The 17,120-nt window shown below is 38.9% G+C and overlaps 1 protein-coding gene across 3 annotated transcripts; it reads left to right on the top strand.

The window, feature by feature from the left end:
• The first annotated feature begins 49 nt into the window (after positions 1 to 49).
• On the top strand, positions 50 to 16,810 carry FH (fumarate hydratase). Of its 3 annotated transcripts, XM_061994934.1 has the most exons (11): positions 154 to 226; positions 813 to 881; positions 4,833 to 4,967; positions 5,698 to 5,808; positions 8,349 to 8,525; positions 9,507 to 9,689; positions 10,645 to 10,810; positions 12,610 to 12,813; positions 14,154 to 14,281; positions 15,899 to 16,052; positions 16,614 to 16,810. In XM_061994934.1, exons 3-11 carry the CDS (start codon positions 4,929 to 4,931, stop codon positions 16,754 to 16,756), a joined length of 1,305 nt encoding a protein of 434 aa, XP_061850918.1. In that variant the 5' UTR covers positions 154 to 226; positions 813 to 881; positions 4,833 to 4,928; the 3' UTR covers positions 16,757 to 16,810. The 3 variants fall into 3 exon arrangements, with proteins under 3 accessions (XP_061850917.1, XP_061850918.1, XP_061850919.1); XM_061994933.1 differs by lacking the exon at positions 813 to 881 and having other exon boundaries at positions 50 to 226; XM_061994935.1 differs by lacking the exons at positions 154 to 226; positions 813 to 881 and adding an exon at positions 2,641 to 2,659.
• Positions 16,811 to 17,120: the final 310 nt, after the last annotated feature.

Genomic DNA, 17,120 nt, shown 5'->3' with positions numbered 1-17,120 from the left:
GGGCGCCGCTGTGCGCCGCTGTGCCCTTGACGGTCGTCCGGGGCGGGCCCGCTCCCTCTGCCCTCCTCCCGGCCAGCCCCCGGCGGTGCTCCCCGCCGCCGGCACCATGCACCGCTCACTCCGCGCCTGCCGCCGCCTCGGCTGCTCCGCCGGCCTGTTCTCGCGCCAGCCACCTCCCGCCTCCGCCGCCGCCGCCTACCGGGGCCCGCCGCCGCGCGCCGCCATGGTGAGCACCCAGGCGGGGGGAGGAGGGGAGCCGTGACCTCTAAGTGCTACCGCCAGCCGCTATGGCCCTGGCTCCGCCCCCTGCTCCCGCCGGCGCTCCTAACCTCTCGGCGGCCCCTCGCCTGCCGGGTACGGGGGGCGGGCACCGGCAGGACTGCGGCAAGTGCGGCGCCTTCGGCCCGCTGTACGCACACCCGGGGAGGTGGTACCGTTTCCATCTTTTGCCGGCGAGGCTGCGGGGCCTGTTCCCGGCCTGCGGCGGAGAGCTGCAGGCAGGGCCGGGGCCCGGCCCTCCCCGGCAGCGCCGGCGCACCCGGATTTGCAGCGCCGAGGGGGCGATTGCGCCCAGAGCCGGGCTGCTGGTATCTGCAGCGCGCAGCTGTCCTGGTGCGCTGCCCGACGGATCTGATTTACGCGGCGAGCGCAGCCAGGGAGGGAGAGAGTGGCACTGACCGTGTAGGCAGGAAAGGTGTTACTGCAGGACCTGCTGTCACTGAGCTGTGGCATGCAGCTGCTGCTTCCACAGAGATTTCAGGACCTTCTTAGAGCTATTGAGGTACAGATAAGAAAAATCTATATCCTTACAGAAGTGAAGATATCTGGAAAATTTTGGGGTCTACTTGAAAACTAGAGAAGCTTTCAGCTGAGAACTACTGGTAAGGATGCTCTAGCAGTCATCCTCACTTATTGTTGAAGCATAATCAGTTGACCGTCAGGCTGAAACATGAGTGGGACTTGTTTATTGCACGTGTTTCAATATAGAAATAAAAATGCTGTTCTGATAAGGAACTCTGAATCTCAGCACTAACAACTAGGATGTTGCATGAAAGCCTTAGTCTCAGATGCATCTCTGTAACAAGGACATAATTTAGACTGTCACAAGAATTTTCACAAGTAAGGTGTTTAGAATTTTATTAAATTCATTAGTTTACTAAATTAGCTACTAAGTTTAACTAGAACACTAGTTTCTGATCTGTGATATTGATTAAGGTGTAAAACATTACCATTTAAAAGAATAAGCTTCCCAAAAGGGAAAAAACTGCATAGCAAATAAAGCATACCTCTGTAAGAAAACTGGTGTCAGAGTTAACCGTGTAACTCAAACCACTGGCCTGTCACATGGTTCCTTTTTCTATTGTTTTTCTTTGGTAACATGCATGAAGAAAATATAGATCACAGCTTTCATTTGCTGTACACCCTGTATTTATGAAGGGCTGCAGTTTTACTAGCAACATAGATGTTTTGATCTTTGCTGGTCAGAAAAATGTCCTGTCTTGTAAACGGGCATTATTAATTATCTGGGTTTAAATAACAGCAGTAGTTAGAGCAAAATGTCCCTCCATGAATTTGGATCTCAAGCAGCCCTTGAATTCTTACAGGAGAATATTATATGTTTCTATATCCAAGAGGGCTACCAAAAAAAGTACCAGCAAGTGTATAATTTAATCTTTTAAAAAACTCTTCACTTTTTGGTGTTTGTAGAGATTTTCAGCAACAAGAGTTGTTTCGGAACACCTCGTGTAGACACGATGAGACCTACCCTATGACCACTGTGTTGCCTCAGCTGGAGACTACATTGCACAAGATGTTTTAAATGGAATTGCGATCATAATGGTTTTTCTTGAGCTGAATGTTTCCAAATATTTGAATTTGGTTTCTAAAGAGTAAATTTCAGCATTTGTAACTGAATTGATATTATAAAGGAGAAATGAGCTTAAAAGTGGAAACTTTCTCCGTCTCCCAAAGGAGAGCAGTTAAGCACAAATTCTGTTTTCTGCTGGCCTTGAATGGTTAGTTTGGACAGGCTAAAAATTATGATTCTTTGAATTGGAATACTTAAATCTGAAAGTTGCTGCATCCTTAAATCAGAATGTAATTTTCCACGGGAAACGTTATTGCAGAGTTGTGCTGAGTATCTCCAGTACATGATGGTCCAATCAGTTCTAGTTCATCCGTTCTCTGCAGTGAGGCAAAGGTACAGTTATGTTTTGCCTAACTATGTAGGCTTTGGGCTATGGGTTCTGGGGATCTTGGAGAGCAGAGCACAGCTTTTTAGTCCTCTTGAAAAAGATACTTGTTTTGTAACAGTGAGGAATAGTAGTTCAGAGCTGAGACTTACTAGTAGCTGTGAAACGAAGTGAGTGTGGGAGTTTGCCTGGGCATGTGGCAGAGTTGTTGGGTCTCCTTTTGGCTTCTCCTGTGGCCCACTTGTGCAGGAGTAGAGGGTTGACACAAGTGTGCTACTGTTGTACCATTTCGCAGCAGTTTCCCTAGGGCAGGTACTGACTGCTGAAATGGCTTTTCACATGGGAAATGGGATCTTTAGCTTATAAAGCCACTCGAGGGCGAATTCCGTCCAAGAAGTGAGGGAAGCACGGTTTCTCACACAAAAATCCAGGCAGTGACTTCTGCAAGCTGCTACATTGGTCTGAAGGTAATGCTGATGTTTAGTTACTTCAGCATATGTGAAAAATACCGCATTGCTTTTTTGCTTCATGTTATTTGTTACTCTATTAATCAGCAAATTACATTCAACTTAAATCACCATACCCTGTTAACTTCACTGGAGTTTGTGAATGTGGAATTGGCTGAGGAAGTAATTTTATTTTAAAAACTAGATTTTATTGCTAAAAGGTATTTGTACAAGGAGGTATTGATTCTGTTTATCTTTGTTTCATGATTGTTGACGTTGGAATTATGTAAGTTTGAGGAATCAATTGTGCAAGTGCTAGCTGTTTTTTGTTTAAAAGGTTACAGGTAGTTTAACTTTTTTATATTGTTTGAGTGTGAATACTTCTGGTGATTGAACCACTGATGATATCAAGCGCTGGACTTGGAACTGAATTAGTTCTGCTTGTTCAGCTCTAGGGAAAGCTTGACACTGTCTGCTTACATACGGCATCCAAATATCAAAAGCAGGGATTTCAGACACTGTGCATCAACGATCCCTACTGTTGGAATATTAATATGTGCATGGGTACAGCAAGACCTACAAGCATCCCTATTGAACGTTTTTGGTAGGAAGATACTAAAGAAGCATTGACTATATTCTTTTTCTTGTTAGCATGTAAATGAATGCTTAGTGACTAAAGTAGGATAAAGAGGATTAAAGAACATAGGAAGGGCACGTTGGTCCATACTAAGTTTTGTACTTTTGTAGGGTCAGTGTCTGGGAGAGCATCAGCCAAAACACGAGCTTGGAGAGCGGGACAGTGATGCGAGAGCTAATTCTTGCTGTTGATGGGCTGGGCTGCAGTTTCTTTTGGGCTCCATGCACCACCTACTCTGCAAGAGCAGTCCAAACAAGTGGGGCTGATATCTTTGGTGCCAGAGTACATGATGGCCAAGCACAGGGACTGGCAATGCTGCTTGGGACAATAAAAAGGCTGTAACACCCCTCCCTCCCCCCACTGCCACCTGCAGCTTGCCATCTGTGGTGATGCAGGCCTGGGTAGGCTGCTGCAGAAAGCCAGCGCTGGTAGAGAGGAGGTTCTGCCCAATACACAGCTGCGTTCCTGTCCAAAAAGACAGACCCACCAGGCAAGGAACAAGTAAAATGGATCAAGAAAAGAGAGGATCAGTCAGAAGTGGACACTGAGGGAAGAGTAAAAAATGTGCAAAAAGCACATGGTGCTTTCCTAGTAGTCTAACCCAGAGTCATCCTTTTCACAGCAGAGTATTTCCTGAGTCTGTAGTTTATCTGTGTAATAACTCAGTTTAGATTTTTCTTCTGGGTCTTCCCTGAGCTCGTGCACACTTCTTGTGTCCACAGCATCAGCTGCCCAGGTAGGTTGTGGAGCCTCCTTCTCTGGAGACGTTCAAAACCCACCTGGACGAGTTCCTGTGTGACCTACTCTAGGTGGTCCTGCTCTGGCAGGTGGGTTGGACTAGATGATCTTTCGAGGTCCCTTCCAACCCTGAAGATTTTGTGATTCTGCAAGTGGGCTGTTTCACAAGAAGTAAAAAATTACTTTTTAGTTGGTGTATGTCAGTTCAAATTAATTTGCTTCTGTCTCTGTTAGATAATAATGTGTATTAGGTGTGTATGTGATATGCCTTACATAAGTATTGCACAAAATGTACCTGGATGCGGTTGCTTCATGTTGCGTTGCTGGGACAACTGTGTTGCTGGTTTTTCAGGCTTAAAAAGAAAAATTGTCAGTAACTTGGTACTGGATTAGTCAATTGCTCCCTTCCAGTATTTTTCTTCTATTCCATGTGCTAGTTCTTCATTTTGGTTTTAACAAAACACCAGTTCTGTAAATTGTAAGATAAATTACTAATTCTTCAAAAGAAGAAGCTGAGTCTTTTGTCAGGATTACATGTTTCATACAGTGGACAGCTGAGGTCTTAAGTCTTGCAGTCCTGGGCAGCTATGGAGCTGCTAGGCCACACAATGTTAGTAGTTGTGACTTCAAGTGAAACAGGTGCTCATACTAGAAAAATGCCTTAACTTTGAAGATATAATTAGAAAAATACCCGTGATTAGTGATATGTCTGTGTTTTGGGGTTTCACCTTCTTGAACATTTTCTCTTAACTATAACGGCTTTCAGAAAAGATTTGTTATTTACCAATGTTTGAAATATTTTTTTTTCCTTTTCCACAGTCCTCTCAAGAGGCTTTTAGGATAGAATATGATACCTTTGGTGAACTGAAGGTGCCAAGTGACAAATACTATGGTGCCCAGACTGTAAGATCTACGATGAACTTCAAGATTGGAGGTGTTTCAGAAAGAATGCCAGTAAGTAATTTAAAGCTGTGTTCATTTCTTTAAGCATGTCTTGGATGTGAGACCTAGACTTTTGATGGGTATATAAGCAACTTTGAATTTTAATTAAAGTTCAAAATTCCGTGACGAGATTGTTCTGTGTTAGATTTTTTTTTTCATTTAAATACATTGAATGTTACTTTTGAATAATTGTTTTACTGGGTTGCTTAATTTGTGTCATAACCAGGATGAACAGAAATTTGTCTTTCATTTTCCTAAAGACAAAAGACGGAAGTAATTTGTTTGCTATAGCATTATTGGAAGTGTTTAGTGATGTATGAAGTTACTTTTCTACGTGTAGCTGCAAGTAGAGCATTAGTGCATGCACATGCTTTGTCATGTGCTGGCTTTCCACATACTGAAGTGTGTGTATCTATTTGCCCTGAGAAAGGCTGTTTTAGAAATAGAACCAGTTCCTCTTTTCTGTTCACTTCAATGCATGTAATCTCTTTTGATAGACAAAACACACAAGGACTTTCAAAGAAAGGATGAACTGTGTACTGATTTCTATACTGCTTGCACAAATGTTACTGTTAATGGGAGCATAGGTCCTGTGACCTGATGGTTCTTTGCTTTGGTTGATGGACGACTGAGGGATTTAAGTTCAGAAGGAATATGATTTAGAACTAGACCTGTGGTATGGATTCTTATTGTGTCCTTTAGGGGAAAATCCCCCATATTTAAGCTTATTCTTGTATCTCAGTTTCAAGTTATAAGGGCTTTTGGCATCTTGAAGAGAGCAGCTGCTGAAGTGAATCAAAATTATGGTCTCGACCCAAAGATTGCTGATGCTATCGTAAAGGCAGCAAATGAGGTAGGAACAAACTGTTCAAAATACTAGAATTGTCATTGTCTTTTTGTTAAGCTTTTCACAGGACATTTCTAGGCTGAGAGGAAGACCTCTTGCATTTCTCACACTGTTAGAGGAAGACCTTTATTGTTAGTAAAACTTATTTTTCAGGTTGAAAAATAATTTTCTTAATATAATGTTTTACGATTTTACTTACTACGTTTATAGGAATGATATGATGTTGAAATACATTTTGATACTTAGTATAATTTTCCCTGGCTATTATTACTTGCATAGTGTTGACTCTTGCCAGATGAATGATATAAAAAAACCTTGGAGGGAAATGGAATCTGGATTTCTTCAGCCAAGGTGAAGTCTGACATGAACAAGCACAACTTTATCATTTTGGAAGTGTCCAATCTCTTTAAGCATTTGTATGTTGGTAATGTGAAGACTATCTGCAATCTCAAAAGCTTCTTTGTTACTACTATATCTCTTTTTCAGACTTAAGCTTAGTAGTAAATCTGTGCTTTTAAGTATCGCTTTTATAGCTAAAGAGGGCATGATGTGACACAGAGGCATCTCCTCTTTCTCAGGATGAATGCCACCCAAAAGCACAGAGTTGTGAATGATCGTTTTTTGAGGTATGGTAATACCAGGTGTGTTGCTTTGTGTAAATTGACAGATATATTTATCTAGAAGCGTTCTTTTACAGAGTTTTTTTGTTCTGAGTAGCTTAAAAATATTTTACTATTTGCAAAAGGCCTTATCCTTTTTTGACCAGCTGTAGCATCATCAGTCCCAAGACTCAAGACCTCTGGAGAACTCCAGAATATCTCCAGTCTTTTCTTATGGTTTCTGTAGTTTCCTTGTTAAAGGTGGATCCAAAACGTTGGTGGCTAAATGCTACTTAGTTTAGATTCATGTGTTCTGAAAAATGTCTGGGACTTTTTTTTTGTTGTATTTTAAAAACACTCCTGCAGTGCTATCATTTCTCTCACCTCCAAAATAATTTTCAAATATAATTGAAAAAGAAAAATACAGCAAAAAATCCAGTTATTCTCAGAGCTGTAAACTTTGTCCCCATATAAGGTGGGAAATACAAAAGATCCTATCCTAAAAAGCATGATTCCAGGAGGTGTGATGTGCCCTGATATTCTGGGGATAGTTGTATAGCCTCAGAGTTCTGACAACAGATCCTTGGCTTTGCATTCTCGACTTTTCTGACATTAATATGTATGGAGGTGATACTTCTGAGCACAGATCTTGATGCTATCACAAACACACATTTAGGAAAATCTCGAAATGCATGTAAGGTTCATCAGGCTCCAAAAGCTGTAGATCAAACAGGGGAGTAGTTTGTACCAATTGTCCTGTTTTGATTTGAGATGATAGTTGTCATAGATTGACTACCAGAAGATGTCAGTTGGCATAGCCGTCTTTGGCTCATCAGGACCTTGTTCATGTGGGTAATCAGCAAGTAAATATGAATCTTTCTAAGTCCATGTGATTCCCATACTTGCTTGTATGTGTAATGTACTCAGTTACAGTTGAGGTACATTAAAGAAAGTCACAGGTCCTTTTTAGGCACTTCTCAGTTTAAAGCCATGTAGGTCCAGTGAAAGCAGGCCTTAATAGGAAGGGGTTTGGTAACAGCAACCATTTGCCCACTTATTTTGTTGATGTAAAATCTAATGTTTACAAGTGTAAGAGGTCTGGAATTTCCATGTGTGAAATTTCTTTCTTGAGAAATTTCAGAGTCCAATTATACAGTTATCATGTACAGCATGTGTATGACAGATGGCCTTTGGCACATCCTCTGGGAGGAGGTGGTGTTTCCCATAAGGAGTGGACTTGTGAAGGCCTGTAATTCAAATTGTTATATAGTTGTGATCAGTGTTTGTGAATGAAACTGTGCAGCTGTTGGACCGTAATTGCCTAGGAGAAAGCTGGTGAGGAGTTTGTAAACAGATAAGCACTATCTGAAATCTGATGTTTCTGACACCCAAAGGATTATCATGACCCAAAGAGACCCACAACATTGAATCCATATCCTGAAGCAACTTATGTGATCTTGATAGAGAAACTACTTAAGAGATCTTACTAATCTGAACAAATAATTGTGGAAGGGAGAAACAGCATGTACTACTTTTAGTCCTACCCAAGAGGATTTGAATCCAAATTGCTTTAAAATTTTGGAAGGAAAGGGAAGTGTTTTCACTTATAAAACCATCTGCATTGTTTGGGAAACAGAAGGTGTCATCTAAAAGACCTCTTAAAAATATTTTCTTTCCATAAATGTAGAGTGCGAAATCAAATTACATATTCTGTGCATCTCAGAATTCAGCATTACCAAAAATCATAGCAAAAGTTTTCTTCCCTTTTAATATCTAGTATTACATCAAATTCTCGGTTATTCTGGTATAGATTCTCAATTGTTCTATGCATATGTACAAATATAATGGAGAACATCCTTTGAATTATAGCTGTAACATTCTTAAGTTTATACATTTCATTTCTTAAATTTCAGTAGAACAACTTTTTTCTCTCTTTTTCCATTATAGGTAGCTGAAGGAAAATTAAATGATCATTTTCCATTGGTGGTGTGGCAGACTGGGTCTGGAACTCAAACCAATATGAATGTCAATGAAGTCATCAGCAACAGAGCCATTGAGATAATGGGAGGCAAACTGGGGAGCAAAAACCCAGTACATCCGAATGATCATGTTAACAAAAGCCAGGTCATTATACTCACTTTGCACTTCTTTTGTGTCAGAAATTATTTGGTTGGTTGTTTTTTTTTTTTTTAATTGTAAATTTTGAATTGTCTTCTAGCAACAGTTTAGATTAAAAAAAAAAAAATAGGTACAGCTTTGACAACAATTTTTCATTTATTTTTGGTTTAAATTAACTTTAAAATGTTGGTCAGTGACAGTATGAGCTTTTTTGATTAAAATTTTTGAATTTTTTCACAGTAGATTAATTCATACATGATACTGTGGGCAGAGGTGGCCTGGTGACAAACACTGCTACTGCTGACAGGCTTAAAGAGTTTAAGTAGAGATTCAGTTTCTAAAATTCAACCTGTTATCTGCATAATGCATTACATAAAGCATATAAAAAGAATAGGGAAATGGCTCGAGTCCTGTAATGGGTAAATGAAAAGTCCATTTCTCTCTTTTTTTTCCCCCCAAGGATCGTAGTACACATTTCTATTATACTTCACTGTTAATGTTTTCTTCAGATTAGTTGAAGTTTAAGCCATTAACTTGGTTGTGTCACTTCTTCATACTTTGTGCTTACTCAATATCCTGGAATGGATTTAACATGACCAAAACAACACACAGGTGTTTTAAAGCCTCCTACAATTGTTTTAAAATCAGCTGTCCAATCGACAATCATTTGTTACCCATCCCCACCCCCATCTGTAATAACTACTTTAATGAGTCCTTTTCCCTTTTTTTGGCCCCAATGTTACTGTTAACAGTGTGCTCATGTGTTGTTAACTTTCTGTGGATATAGTTATAAAAAGTTGACAATAAGATGCTGGACTGGATTTGAGAAGATTTGACTATTGCTGCAGATTGACTTGTGGGACACTGCTAAGTTACTTACTCTTAGTTTAGTTTCTTCTTGTTTACAGAATAAAGCCATACATGTACATCTTACATCAAGGACAGTCGGAATAGCTTGTAAATAAATGTATTGAACTTCCTTCACAGAGTTCAAATGACACTTTCCCAACGGCAATGCATATTGCTGCTGCCCAGGAGGTTAATGAGGTGTTGTTACCTGGACTAAAGAAACTACAAAGCGCCCTTGAAGGGAAATCCAGAGAGTTTTCTGACATCATTAAAATAGGGCGCACTCATACACAAGATGCGGTTCCACTTACTCTGGGACAGGTAAAAACATAGATGATGCTTTTCTTTTTTTAAATTCTTGTAAATATGTTAGAGGAAACTGAGGCAGACTTGAGGAGACCTAAATTAAGTTGATGATTCAAGAGAATAGAAGCTGGCTGAATCTCAAGAGTGTTGTAATTTTTTTGGAGCTTACTGGATGCTGCACTCTAATTACAGCATTGTAAGTTTTCTTAATTTTTTCCATGTGTAGATGTAAATGATTTTTAAATCATTTTCCATTACCAAGAAACACAACATAATACTTTTATTACACCAATATTAGAAGGAAGAAGATATTTAGTCTGTAAGTTTACATAAAGGAGGTTTTGCCAACACAGACCACTATTAAGTATTTTGGACAAAAATCTTTGATATATAATCGTGTGTGTGTATATATATATGTGTTTGTGTATATATATATATAGATATGAGATAGCAAGTGTTTGTTGTCATATTGTCAAGAATGTCTTCTATTACATTAATCTAGTGATGAATTAACTTAAACTGAACTGATAAAAATCTGTGTAAAAAATGTGTGTTATTTTCAAGAATGCAGAGGTGATTTTCTTAACTAACTAAAAATAAGTGAAAAAAGCCCAGGATCTGTTTTTCTAATTGTACCTTGAGAACATTAATTTAATCAGAGCTGATTTACCTTGGATTCAGATCTTGCCAAATACACACTAAGATAAAAGGCAAGAGAAAGATTTGTTGTAAATACATTTTTTATACATAGGTTGTTTTTCTCTGTAATTGTTCATACTGTGAGAGCAGTCTTCTAACCTATGTAAACTTTCTTCATGAAAACATGCTAAGATTTAGCATCTGTGTGAAGCTCTGCACCTTCAGGTTTTTATAGAAACTAGTGCAGTCATGTTAAAAATCTAAATATTTCTACATACTTATTCTTGGTGGCTGTCTTTGTTCCTTTATTTTTTCCTCCTTTCTTTCAAAGGAATTTAGTGGTTATGTGCAACAAATTAAATACGGTGTAGCCAGGATTGAGTCAACCATGCCAAGAGTGTATCAGCTGGCAGCTGGTGGTACTGCAGTTGGGACAGGACTAAACACAAGAATTGGCTTTGCTGAGAAAGTTGCTGCTAAAGTGGCTGAACTGACAGGTGACGAATAAGTTTTCAGTAAAGCAATAGATACAACATACGGTCAAATAGAAACGAAATCTTTCTGTTTCCATACTTCTTATAAGTTTCTCAAATTGTCTTTATATTTTAACATGAAACTTTCTGTTAGTGCTGTATTTTGTATGCTTTATACTTACAGTTTTTACTGGAATGGATTGTTGTGATTATACGTGATGCATTGAAAGTGACCTAAATTACCATGTTTTTCTTGGCAAGGCTTATTGGAGATGGACACATTTTAAAGCTTCTGTTATTAATTCAGCCTCTGTCTTCACCTCTGCTCCTCTGACTCGGTTAATCTACAGTGACTTGGCACAAAAGCCCAAACCTCCCAAAGCCACTACATATTTTTTCATGTGAAAGTAAAAGTTAGCTGTCTGATTTTCAATGCTATGTTTATAGGTCTTGCAGCTTAATTTACAGAGCCACTGAGTTTTTTGATCTGTAACTCAGTTCTTCTGTGTCACAATATCATTTTTAAAAATGCCCCCCAAAATGAATGCATATGGCTTTGACTTAAATTTGCTGTAAAACCTGAAACTGCTTATCGGGAGTACTTTTGTTTTAACGGATCAATTATTCACTGTGTCATAGAGGGTCAGTATTTTCTTCTACCTTGACAGGGAAGAAGGAATGTGTCCTAAGCAGCAGCTGCTCAGAAGCAATACAAGGCTTGTTTTGGTACTTGAAGAAGTCATTGGTGATGTTAAGAAGCTTTTCCTTTTTAATGCTTGTTAGATGTGCCCAGTGGGCATGTTGCATGAGTTTAAAAAGTAGGGCAGGCTCCTGAAGTTCCATGTGTTCTTACAGGGCAGGTTTCACTGGCGAGGGCAAAATGAAGAGTTTGGAATGATCTCTGCAACTGAGAAAGCAGCTATGAGATTCAGAAGCCTGTGCAAATTGGGCAGGATTTGTGTTTGGCAGGAATTGCAAAACCTAGTAGAAATTGTGCTGTTTCTCTAGCAAAACTGGTGTTTTGCTACTCTTGTTTAAACTGGTAAGGTAAGCTCAGACCATTAGTTTTGTGATGGAGAAGTCCAGCCTGCAGTAAGTCCTTAACGGATGTCTGTTACCACTAATAGCATTCTGCTGAGACTTTTCTTCCTGAAGAAATGTTTTTCATTATGGAACCTACCTTATATCTCAGGCATTTAATGAACATAAACAGAGCGGGTGTTTCCATTGCTGCTGTGCTCTTGCTGTTGGCAGCAGTTTCAGGCATCCTAAGTCTGAATTGGCTTTCGTGTGTCTTGTCTGCTTGTTCCCTTCCAGTGCTGATACTTGGATGCATCTTTTTTTCTTTAAGTAGCTAATTCCGTTGTGATTATCTCTTTTTTAATCCTAATGTCTGCACTGTGCTACAAAACCCTCTGTTTTAACAACTGAAAGCATCATGGCAATTGACATTTTAAAGAATCTAACTGGATTTAATGGAAGAAATACAGAAGTATGAGATAACTTGTGAGAGGTTATTGACAAATGCAAAATATTGCAGTGCAAAAGCAATGATCAGTGTGCAACATGGTATGAAAGCTTGAAATTTGAACCCTTGTTGTGGGTATTTCATGCTCCTCTGTATTTTGGTGACTTTTATTGTATCTTTTCTATTGAATTTAATCTGATTAAGAAATACGTTTGCGAGGAAAGATGGAGAGAGGAGAGATGACCTTACAGTATTACTGATATTTTTTTATAAAGCTAATTATGTGTTTGATCATCTAGTTTATGTCTGCAAAGAAATGCCTCACTGATTTAATCCCTCTCCCACCTCCCTGTAGGTTTGCCTTTTGTCACTGCTCCAAATAAGTTTGAAGCTCTTGCGGCTCATGATGCTCTAGTTGAGCTCAGTGGAGCTATGAACACGGTGGCATGTAGTCTGATGAAAATAGCTAATGATATTCGTTTCCTGGGTTCTGGACCACGCTCTGGCCTGGGAGAACTCATCCTGCCTGAAAATGAACCAGGAAGCAGCATCATGCCAGGTACGGAGAAAATATTCAGAGAAAAATTGCCTGTTTCTTTCTGTTTGAACCGCTGACTCTTAACAAGTATTTACCAACCGCCACCACAAATGATTCAACGCTTTTATCAGTTTTTATCTTCTGTCATGTTTTACCAAAACTTGTGTTCATAAAAATACTTGCTTGCAGAGCTGTGTGTTAGCCAATACGTGAGGGAGAGCAGCATCTGTAAACATGTGACTTCATTAAGACAAGCATACTCCTTAAAATGTTCTTTTAGAATTGCAAGATCTCTACCATTTTTACGTAAATGCTTTTATGAAACAAGCTATAAATTATCTAATCTGTGAGTTGCAGCAACAGCGCCGTGTGAATTGACTTGTGCCTTTACTTCCTAGCATGATTAGTGATACCTATTCACATTTCCCTTTCTGCAATAATCCCATTGTATGGGAAGGTAAGAAAGGAAAGAATAATATTGGTAATCATTCCTTGCCACTCTCCTAAGAAAGTATAGTACATCCAAAACTATTCTAAGGATGTTCTTCCTCTACGATAAATTAAAAAAGAAACAGGTTGTGATCTTAGCTGGCTTTAAAAAAAGCAGATAATGAATGTTATTAGGATTATTTCTAGAACTGAAGTAAAACTTCCTTGTTAGGTAGCCACTCTAATTTGTGGTTTGGTTTTTGGTTTTGGTTTGTTCTTCTTTTCCCGACAAAGTAAACATAGTATACTAATTTTATTACAAAGTAATTCTAACAGATTAGTAATACTTTTCTTAAATTGACTGAGATTTGGTGGTGGTTTACCGTAACTGCCTACTCGCATGAGTAAAGACTGCATAATCTCGTGACCATTAAAAATGGTGGTAATTAGTAGCTGCTTATCTCATGCACATGATAAGCTGCTTATCTCTCCAGCTCTCAGTCTTGGTAGGTCGCTAAAGCAGGCATAGCTGTTTTTAAAATCCTAGATGAATTACTGGAATAGTACAGTCAATATTGTTTATGAAAATTATTTATTTTCTGAGGCACAAGACGTTTCCTCCTACAAAACAGTCTGTTCAGGAAGAACTTTTTCACTGAGAGGGTTATTAAGCATTGGAGGGGGCTGCCCAGGGAGGTAGTGGAGTCACCATCCATAGAGATATTCAGAAGACTCATAGATGAGGTGCTGAGGCATATGGTTTAGTTCAGTGATGGGCTTGGCAGTGTGAGGTTAGTGATTGGACTTGATGATCTTAAAGGTCTTTTCCAGCTATAAAAATTCTATTGTTTTTTGTTTGTTGGGTTGGCTGGGTTTTGGGATTTTTTTCCTTACCCCTTCTTCATTGGTAACCTTTTTCTCTCCATAATCAGGAAAAGTGAACCCTACTCAGTGTGAAGCTGTAACCATGGTGGCAGCCCAAGTTATGGGAAACCATGTTGCTGTTACTGTAGGAGGTAGCAATGGACACTTTGAACTGAATGTTTTTAAGCCCATGATGGTAAGTTCATGAAGTTTTAAGTATCTAAGGTCTTTTTAAATCATAGCTTGTACAGTCAGATAACTTGTAGGGAAAAAAGCTCAGTGAATATTTGATTAATACAAGCACCAGAAAAGCTAAGTAATTGTTAGAACAAATTTTATTCTTTTGTTTTGTAAGTACCTGTTATTTTGACTGGGAACTGACAGTCTTTTTTATGTGAATCTGTCTTATGCACATCAGCTTTTGTATTATACGAATGATAAGCATACATTGGTAAGGAAATGGCGAGAGAGGAACAGAAGCTGAGACAAAATTTTGTCCAAAGCCAAAGACAATTTGGTATTTTAGCTAAAGAAGAGGTTTTGTGGTTTTTTTTCTTTTATTTAGCAACTCTGTTGCTAACTTCTGTAACTGCCAAATCCAAAGAATTACATGCTTTTGGCAAGTGAGTCATGTAAAATTGCAAATGATTAGTCTTAAACTTCAGTCTAAGAAATAATGTCTGCCTTACACAGTTTGAGCAGGATACACCAAGATACATACTACTGCTTTTGTATATTTAATTAAAAAAAGTCAGGTTGATTGTTACAAATCACCCTGTACTGAAATTTGGATATTTTGACACCAAGTCATAATTAGGTTTTTTTTTAATTTGAGCTATCTACTCTCTTTTTTTTCTTAAAAAGAAGAAGGAAACATTGAGGAAAAGAACAGAAGCATCAAACCAGAAGACTGTGGAGAACTGTGTGTAAAAAGATGTGGAAGGAATAGCATAGAGCTTAGGGTAGGGTTAATAGTTTAAAAAGAATTAAAGTGTCTTGCAGAAAAGTTCCTAAAACTAAAAAGAAAGAAAAGGAAATTCTGGAGTTTTTGTCTTTAGAAGTAAGAGGCACAAAGGAAGCAGCATGTCATGGGTTATTTTTCTGCGTGGCTTACATTGACCGATGCTACTTTTTTATTATGCTAGTTAAAAATCATTGAAAGAAAATTGCTTATTTTAAAATGAAATCAGTATTTGTCACTTCCTTTCTGTGTCTGCTTAGAGTTTGTGTTTTTTCCACTGATCTGAATGTCTTTCTTCTAAGCATATAGCAGCTAGTTTTAAAGAGAGGAGAAAGACCCCATATTGAACAGCCAAGAGAGGTACCTAGCAGAAGATAGACTTTGACAAAAAGAGACACCTTTCTCAAAAAACGTGTCATGTTAGGAATTGTCAAAGTAGACAACAAATGCCAGGCATTATTTTACTTTATATTGTCAGATATCTTCTCGTGATTGAGGGGGGAAAATGACAACAAATCAAATGTCTTCATGTATTTTTACTTGGTTACTTGTATTTTTACTTGCTTACTTTGCTATAACCAAATGGTTATACTTACTGTGGTCACCTTCATATAAAAGTTCTTCTGCTATTGAATGTTTCTCACAAATTCCTTTAGACAGGAGTGGCTGAGCTTACCCTGTTCAAGGGGGAGGGTGTACTGTTTACTGTCCTTTCTTCAAATAGTCTATTAAACAGTTGTTAGGACAGGCGACACTGGTTATGAGCAAGTGTTCCAGGCTGTGCAACTGTGTAATGTCTGAATATAATAGTTGGTATTTCTTTCTCTCTCTCTTTTTTTTTTTTTTTTTTAGATTAAAAATGTTTTAAACTCTGCAAGACTTCTTGGAGATGTTTGTGTTTCTTTCACGGATAACTGTGTAGTTGGGATCCAAGCCAATACAGACAGGATTAACAAACTAATGAGTGAATCCCTGATGTTGGTAACAGCACTTAACCCACATATAGGTAGGTTTAAGGCTGAGAAACTTACCAAAACAGTTATTGGAATATTTTGCGTTTTTCCTTTGCACACATTATCTGTGCTCTTATGATGCTGAGGAGACTGAGTCATGGCTCAGGCCAAAAGTTAATTTGCTTTAACATCACCAGCTGCTATTACTGTTGAAAAAGACCTCCTTGCAGTGGCCATACCAGTGCATCATAAAAATAATTCTGATTTAAAAAAAAAGATTATGGGAATTTGTGTAGCTGTCATCCTGATCTCACCGCTAATAATAATGAGAAGTGAAAGATTACAATATGAGACATTGTTTTTAAAAGGAGAAAGTCACATAAAACTTTGATCTAAATGGATTAAGATCACAGCAATAAAATTTACCTTCATTTTAAGTAAGGAGTTGGTATAGACACTTGGTGCATACTTACTGCCGATTGAGTTAAGTAGGAATGCTGGTATCTAGTTAATTAATTCTCCAAAGGCAAAGTGTCCTGCTTTTTTGTCCTCACTTTTAACAAATCTTCTGAAACTATACAAATGGCTGAATTGTTCATTTTGTTCTGTTACAGGTTACGATAAAGCAGCCAAGATAGCCAAAACAGCACACAAAGAGGGGACAACGCTGAAGGAAGCTGCAATAAAGCTGGGATTCCTCACATCGGACCAGTTCGATCAGTGGGTGAAGCCCAAGGATATGTTGGGGCCTCAGTGACTTCTGTGTGAAAAATGAAATGTTCTTAAAAAATAAATAAAACAAATACGAGAAGCTTTTGTTGCACCTGCTTTCATGGTATCAGATGGTCCTACGGGGAAGGCTCTACAACTGCAGGGGTTTTTTAATGCGAAAAAATAAGGTGGGATGTCAATATCGCTGTAACTGAAAAGCTGTTTTTTTATAAGGGGGCAGCAGTTTGGAGAAGGTGGTGTAGGCGCAGCACTATGCCTGCAGCCACACGCTACATCCTGCAGGCGGTACGGTACGGTACGGTACGGTACGGTACGGTACGGTACGGTACGGTACGGTACGGTACGGTACGGTACTGCGGGCCGGGAGAGGGCGCCAGCGCGGGCGTTAC

This window comes from Colius striatus, chromosome 4 (assembly GCF_028858725.1).
Source record: "Colius striatus isolate bColStr4 chromosome 4, bColStr4.1.hap1, whole genome shotgun sequence".
NCBI classification, from domain to species: Eukaryota; Metazoa; Chordata; class Aves; order Coliiformes; family Coliidae; genus Colius; species Colius striatus.
This window is presented reverse-complemented; position numbering and strand designations above follow the sequence as displayed.

Bases quoted from the DNA above. Each gene is read 5' to 3' on its own strand.
- FH (XM_061994933.1), top strand. From the start codon at position 107: ATGCACCGCTCACTCCGCGCCTGCCGCCGCCTCGGCTGCTCCGCCGGC. The intron at 4,968-5,697 runs GTAAGTAATTTA...CTTGTATCTCAG, and splicing joins GTGTTTCAGAAAGAATGCCA to TTTCAAGTTATAAGGGCTTT. The intron at 5,809-8,348 runs GTAGGAACAAAC...TTTCCATTATAG, and splicing joins TCGTAAAGGCAGCAAATGAG to GTAGCTGAAGGAAAATTAAA.